The following is an 8,115-nucleotide window of genomic DNA, read 5'->3' on the forward strand; positions in this document are numbered from 1 at the left end:
TTTTAAGCATCGATATTAAGAAATTGTGTTAAAAAATATAAAAGAGAAGAATAAAGTAGGAAAAATAAAGTAGAGAGTGTAAAGTAGATAGTGTAATAAAGTAAAATTGTCGGTTGTTTTGTTTTTTTTTAAAAAGGAAAATGACTCAACTTAGTTGAGACATCCCAAAGAGGAATACGACTCAACTTAGTTGAGACGGAAAGAGTATATTTCTTCCTCGCTCTTAACTATGGGCATCCACAAATATTAAATTGCATCATTTACAACTAATAACTATTTAAGTCGTAAAATTAATATATGTTGAATAATTATAACACGGAAAATTCATTGTTCATTCGGAAACTAAAAATTACAAACACTAGAAATTAAAAAATACAAGTCCTAAAAATTCAAAAATTACAATTCCTAAAAATTAAAAAAACAAAAAAACTATCTGTTCTTCCTCATACTTGAGCGAATGTAGTCGATCATCTCATCGTGCAACTCAAGTTCGAACTCCGACAGTGACAACGTATCCTTCTCCACCAAGTCCCTCAGATGGCCTATAACTGCAATGAAATACTCATTGATGTCATGCAGCGAAGGGTTGGGTGGCAGCGCTGACATCCTACACTGACTCGTAACGGCCTTCCCCGTCGCTTTCCTCTTTGGGAGATGACAAGTCCGGGTTCTCGTCGGGCATGTTGAGCTCGATTGTAGGACCTCCATCGCTCATAGAGTAGTTCCCGGAGTTGGAAACTTTGTTTATCTTCGGCGCCCCACTCTCATCTCTCTTTGGTCATAGTTTAACCACTCCATACTAGAGGAATTGAGAGGGATATGAATGATGTAAAATAGAAATAAAAATGATGTGGAATGATTTGATATTTATTAGAAAAAATTCAAATTTTATATTAATAAAAGGAGGCTTGGGGTCCGACCCGTGCGCCCACAACGTCGGGATGGGCCGCAAACGGGCGTGTCTCCAGACCCCTCCACCGTTCCCAATCGCGGCCCAACCACCACCTAATACCGCGAGCCTCAGGCCGGACCCAAGTGCAGTTCGGCCCCTCCTCCACATCCTGAATTATGGATTGGCCTTAGGCCCCATTCTATTGTCATGACTCATTATCATATGATAATCTATCTAGAACTAAGGTGAAATTATTTAATTGAAGAAGGTAGATATGACTAATATCACATAATTATTCATCTAAATTATATTATGAGATTTAAATTTCAATCTAATGAACAAACATAATACACACTCCATTTAATAGGAGATTTAGTATTGCAAACCGAAAATCTCCTTAATATACTAAAAAATAACGTCTACTATACTTTGTACTTCAAATTAAAATCATCTAAATTTTTTTAAATATACAAAAATCTGCCATTGATATTTATTTAATGTGTAAATTTATGTTTATTTGTAAAACATGCAAGTTACATAAATAAATTAATAATTTGTATAATTAAATACAACTAGGTCAGTAGTATTCAATAATTTTTTGTTAAGGTTTTTAATCTTGATATTTTCGAACTTCAAAATATAGTTGCATCGCACATACGATAAAATTAATGTCTGAGAAAAAAGATTAAAAAAAAAAGTGAAATCGAAAAGATGTGGTGAGTGGTACTCTCTCCGTCCCGGCTAAGATGACACATTGCTAGTATTAGTTAAAGTGTTTAATTGGAGAGAGAAAAGGTGAGTGTAAGTATTAAAGTAAAGAGATAAAGAAAGATAGATATTTTAATAGGAGTGAGAAAAAGTGGTTGAGTGTATTAATTGGAGAGGGAAAGTTACCAAAAAAGGAAATGTGCATCTTAATTGAGACAAACTAAAAAGGAAAACGTGTCATCTTAAGCGGGTCGGAAGGAGTATAAGATTTGTTCATCCTAATTTAAATGGTTGGGAATGGACTTCTATTTTTGGATATATAGCAACTTTAGACTGGGCCAATCATCCCGATACCTATGAATTAACATGAGAAATAGTCAATATATTCACTGATATATTTCTTTAAATAAATAAAGTGAATCGGTTATACCATAAACTCGTATGCTTAGACATGGAAATGTCATTTAGATAAGTGAATCGGTATAATGCTAGGTAGGGATGTCAATTGGCTTAACCTGTTTGGGTTCGGGCCAATCCATTCGGATTGTCGGCCTATTTGGTGCGGGTTATTCGGTCTGTGAATTTTTCGGATTATAAATTTTTGGCCCTAACCCTAAATCTTCGGGTTTCGAGCTAATCCACAGGCTATTCGGGTCGATAGTAATCTTATATGTTACATTCTATCGAATCCAATATTCTAAATTATTAAAAAACATATTGTCGCAAATAGTAAAGTATTATCAAAGTGATCAAGAGAAAGAAAATAATAGCAATCGAAAATTGAAACAAAATAGATAAAAATATTGTTTAATTAATAACACATATAATTGACTACAATTAACTGGAAATCATGCATTTCATATAACCCTAACTTTCAATTTGATAGAGAAGACATAATTACCATATATTCTTAATATCAATGTTGTATTTAATATTGATATTACCAAATATACTTCAAATAAGTATATAATCCAAATTTATAATTATATTTTTATATTAAATGCTTAATCTGTGGGCTAACCCGCAACCCACCCAGGCCAGCCCGCATAACCCGCCGACCCGAATGGGTTAGCCCGTGTTGCCCGCTTCTGAATATGGGTTGCGATTTTCCGGCCCTAACTCTATGATTTTACTGGGTAATTCGGGCCGACCCGTGGTTTTCGGGCTAGATTGATATCTCTAATGCTAGGCGTGAAAATGTGACTTTTTTAATCACTACTTAATGTGAATATTATAGATTGGAGACTCATGAACTTGCCCCGAACTTATTCTTGTAAATAAACCCAACAAATAAACAAGATAAATCAAGAAATGGAACAAGAAAAATGGATAAAATGATAGAGGATGGATTAGTGTTATGATTTAGGTGAAGAACAAGAAAGAAATCCCAAAGGCACTTTCACATACAAACACCTAATGGCTCCACAAAGTAGGAACACAAGAACTAGAAAGCATACCTTTACAATCAACCTTAGCCCGACAAAAGATCGAATGCAACCCGAAGGAATTTGATAAGTTTTCAAAAGATGAAGAAGGTGAGCTCTCAAATATGGAGAAATGGTCTCTTACAAATATTCAAAAGCTGAGAACGAAACCCTACAAAAGAGTATTTATACTAAAACAAAATAATAGGAAAAAATAGTCTTTAAAATCTTGAAAATTGACATTTTCGGACAAGACGCCCGGCCGGGCGTTTTGGGGCCTTGCCCGGGCATTTTCTCTGTGGTCGGGCGTTTTGCTTGTTGGACTACGCGGCTTTCGTAAAACGACCATAACTTCCTCATTCGGGCTCCGATTGAGGCGTGTAAGGTACTCACGCGAAGCTCTTTTGACGATGAAGACAACGGTGGTCTTAGAAGAGAATTTGGATACCATCTTGATAGGAAAATTCTAGTTTGAGTCAGACCTTCGAATCCGGGTTAGCTCCTTGCCATATCTCCACCTTCTTTTCGGACCCCAATCAACCCATGGCCCTCGATGTCGTTGCATCCTATGATTGTGAATACCCGGATTCACATCACTACTCCTTCTGTGCCACAAGAATAGTACATTCTTTTCTTTTTAGTCCGTCCCATAAGAATATGTACTTTCTAATTTTGGAACTCTTTCTCTTTAATGAGGTGGAACTTATTCTCCACTGACAATACTTTATTTACTTTTTTTCTATACCTCTTTTTTACTTTATTAATTTTGCATTCAAGTCCGTCTAAATCCAGAATGCATATATTCTTTGGAGATGGAGGGAGTTTTACTAATATTTAACGTACCTATGAAGTGGAGTACTACATTAATGACTGAGTACGAGTACTTTTTATATTTTGTTGGGACGCATACATAGTCAAAGGATAAATCAAGATTCACGTTTCCAAAATTTTATTAGTTCAAGTCGACGTCGTTGTTTAACCTTCAATTAGACTAAAGATAAGACTAAATAAAATATCTTACTTAGTCCAACTTACATAAGTTCTTCATATATAACAATTACTCCTATTACTACTAGTCTACTACTACCAAGTAGCAACATAAGTAACCACTATTGTTTTATATGTGGGCCGCTTGGTTTCCTATCCAAATAGCCAATTAATTTATTCATCTTAGATTTGCATTGCAAGTTCCAACGATGTTCAAAGTTGTTTACCCTGATTTGATATAATCATTCTTTTTAATGACTAATAATATAAGAGAACCCTTTTGTTGTTTTGCGGTTCACTTGTTTTTAGTTCTATATTCTCTAAAACGTTGCCTCATTTATATAGACAAAAAGGTACACGATATTTTATCTAAGACTTCATATTTTTTTAAGCAATAAATTAAATCAGGTTGACTACTAGTTGTATTAAGAAGCAATCTAAAACATCAATACTATACTTATTTAACTGAGAAAATTTAAACTCTGTAGTGAGATATGATTAGAGAATAACTATAACAAGAAAGAAAAAATAAAACTAAATAAACAAAGGTAAAGAAGATTTAGCCTCAAATTTGAATACACAGAATTACAAAATTTGCAAATGCATTTTCCCCATATAATATCTTTTCGGCCCCATAAAAACCCAAATCAATCCAAATTAACCACAAAATAAACATCATAATCAACCCGTAACCTAATTACCCGACCCGGCCTAAAACCCATATCTACAAAGCGGACCATATTCAATGAGTCAGAAAATGAAGAATATTTACAGTCAGAAAACTGAATCAAACGATAAAGGCTGCCCGATCCAAATAACCACCCGACCCGATGATGTTCACTTAACAAGCTCCGAAACCCACCCGAGATCTGGTGCAGAACCCGTGGACTCGCCCTGCCCGACCCGATCCAACGAGTTCTCTTTCCCGAGCTTCGAGTAGATCCTCTCACGGAGCGCCCGACCCGACTCGACCCGCTCCATCGCCGGCTCCTCCTCACACGAACTCTCCCACAGATCAAACGCGTTGCGGGCCATGGCTCGGGCCGGAGTCGCGGGAAGGCTCCTGAATCCGGGTCGGATCTTCGCCGGGCTGCACGGAGACCCGTACCCGCCCCCCCAAGACGGCGGGCTCATGCTCAATCCCATCCCCAAATTCACCCCCATTCCCATTCCAAGCCCTAATTTCATCTTATTGATCTGCATACCCCGCATCGATTCCGCGAGTTGACTCATCGGAGAAGCCGGCGGCGATGCCGCAATCGGAGACGACGGCGGAGAGTACTGCGACGGCGACCTAGGAGAAGCTCCGTTCGGCGCCGATTCCTCGCTGTACGGAAGGATCCGGAGCTGCTCCGGCGTGTGGGCGAAGAAGCAGACGCGGCGGCGGCAGTGCGTGCCGTCCTTGCACGGCTGCGTCCGGTAGCGCGCGGGGTGGAGCCAGCACTCGAACACGCCGTGCGCGTGCTCGCACGCGTCCCCCTTCCGGCACGCGCCCCGGCGGAAGTCAGGGCACGCGGTGCCGGAGTAGTGGTGCCGCCGCGGATCCCGCCGCCGCGCCTTCTCCCCGGGGTGAGCGAACGGGCACTCCGTCCAGTCGTGCGACCGCGCGCGCGCGCACCGCTTCACCTTGAAATCGAACATCCGGAACTCGTCGCACGAGTAGGCGTCCACCGGAAAATCGAAATCCTCGTCGTCCTCCGCCGCGGCGGAGCGATCCTCCTTATTCGAAGGCAGGTAGCGCTGCAGCGCGGCTAGGGCGACGTCGTATTGAGTAACATCGCCGTGAATGTGAGGCGTCGGATTGGAATCGTCGAGATAGGGATCCCAATTAGGGATCTGAACGGTCGGATTTGAGCGAGGGATCATCATCATCATCATTTCGTTGAGTTTTGAGGAAGAGTGTAGCTCAGTCTGTGAAGTGGCGCTGTCATGATCGCCATGGATATGCATGCCAAGGTTAATATATACTGCTTGTGAACCGTAGTTGGGTCAGGGTTAACGGTGGTTAGGTTAGGGTTATTATTGTAAATTGGGTAGTTTGGTGGCGTCCTGTTCCACATTAGACTAACAAGTGGATCTCTTTTAATGAGGAGAAAAAGAGGAAAAATAAATTTGGAAATAACGTAAGCTTGTAAATTACTTAAAATCCGACGAATATCGGATGCTTGTTTTTCACTGGGGGGTTTTGGATATCTATGGGTCCGTTTATTTTTAGTAGGACCGGCGCTATTCATAATTTAATTACTAGTGTCAAATAATAATATTTTTTTTGTTCATGTGAAATTAATTGTTGATCTATTCACTTCAATACGTATGAATACAGTAATATGGCTTTGCTAACTTTTTATATTTGAGATTTTGTTAATGTAAATAGATTAGATAATAATAATTACTCCTACTATGATTTTATTTTATTTTTATTCTATTTCATTGTTAATGTCAATCTTTACCTAAATGCATAAGTCGGGCTAGACTAGACTAGACTAACCTAGAATCCTAGATTTCATTTAAGTTAATTTAATAGATGAATGTTATTCATATGGCAAACTATATCGGGCATTTATCATTCTTTTCATTTGGTCATTTAGAAATATTTGTCATCTAATTATATTTATAACTAGATGTTATGTTTCATTAACTATCTTTATTTATAAAAATAAAACTATATAAAAATAGAACTAAATTTCACTTCTATTTTCATTTATTTATACTTTCTCTATATCACTTAAGTGAGATTTTTTTTTTTCACACAAATTTAGATAATGTTGTGCAATGATTTAAATTGTAATACTATTAAAATAGGAGAAAAAATAAAATAGAATAGAGAAAGAGTAAAGTAGAATTAAAAAGGAGAATGAGAGTTAAACAAAGAAAATATCTATTTAGATTGAGATATTACGAGAAGAAAGTGCTCCGTACGTCTTATTTCAATTGAGATTAAGGAAGTATTTCTTAAAACTCATATCAATCTTGTAAGTATAATATAAAGTACTATGCATAAGGCTAGGAAAATTGGTTGTGATAATATCGAACTAATTTTTGGGATTGAACTAGAGTCTCCCCCATTTATTTTTCTGATCTATTGGATAAAATAAATTAAGCAAATCTTAATTTATCGACTAACATCATTTTTATATATTTTAGTTCATTCCAGAAAGACTGAAATAAAATAATGTAGTACTGTTTGAAATAACCTTCTGTGTGATGAACTACGTATGTATAGTTTTGACGATTCAATGGTAAAAATTAGTTTTGCCTACATCGGAGAAAAATAAGGGTAGTGCAAAACAATTGGCTGGGTTGGTATTTCATAAAAATAAAAATATAAAATAAAATAAAATAAAATATAAAATATTACACGAAAATCACGAATCTACCCTTCAACATTTTTCTCAAGTTACCGAAGGTGCACCCGCCAGCTGGGCCCATTGGAAGGCCGTTAGTTGAATGGTGACCAATAAGATTGAACTTTGACTTGTCTAGTCCTCACAGTCCGTGACATTAGCTTCTTTTTATCGCTGAAGACTTATACTTGGCGTTTTCTTAGAGGAAAATGGGGAATCTCATCACACGCAGGTGTCACCTTGCGCTGCCACGTGGAATTAATTTTGTTGCGACTTCCGACTTGCAACAACTAATTCAAGCTCAATCCTATGGATATCAATAATGCTTGATTTGGAGATTACTCGAACAAGCCAAGTCTCATTTCGTCAAAGTTTAATTATATTTAAAAGAAAATAAAATCGAGCCTTCAAATCGATAAAGTACTAAATTTATAGACTTAGTCTATAGAGATTCGATTTCATTCAGTTAATATTTATGAGTATATCTACATATGAATTATAGTTTTACTACACATGTCTAAGTTGCGGGGGCACCGTCACGTTAGGTATTACTCCCTCCGTCCCAGATAATTCGTCTCAATTTTCCATTTCAGTCCGTCCCAAATAATTTGTCCCATTTCACTTATACCATTTTTGGTAGTGGACCCCATATTCCACTAACTCACTCCTACTCACATTTTATTATAAAACTAATATGTAAAGGTAGGACCCACATTCCACTAACTTTTTCAACCCACTTTTCATTACAATTCTTAAAACC

The 8,115-nt window shown here is 37.4% G+C and overlaps 1 protein-coding gene across 1 annotated transcript; it reads right to left on the reverse strand.

Moving 5' to 3' along the window:
• Positions 1–4,550: 4,550 nt before the first annotated feature.
• Positions 4,551–6,003, reverse strand: LOC125215701 (zinc finger CCCH domain-containing protein 20-like). The gene has a single exon (XM_048117205.1). The coding sequence runs from the start codon at positions 5,959–5,961 to the stop codon at positions 4,849–4,851; it is 1,113 nt and encodes a 370-aa protein (XP_047973162.1). The 5' UTR covers positions 5,962–6,003; the 3' UTR covers positions 4,551–4,848.
• Between the last annotated feature and the right edge of the window lie 2,112 nt (positions 6,004–8,115).

Source organism: Salvia hispanica, chromosome 3, assembly GCF_023119035.1.
Source record: "Salvia hispanica cultivar TCC Black 2014 chromosome 3, UniMelb_Shisp_WGS_1.0, whole genome shotgun sequence".
Lineage (NCBI taxonomy): Eukaryota > Viridiplantae > Streptophyta > Magnoliopsida > Lamiales > Lamiaceae > Salvia > Salvia hispanica.

Bases quoted from the DNA above. Each gene is read 5' to 3' on its own strand.
- LOC125215701 (XM_048117205.1), bottom strand. From the start codon at position 5,961: ATGCATATCCATGGCGATCATGACAGCGCCACTTCACAGACTGAGCTA.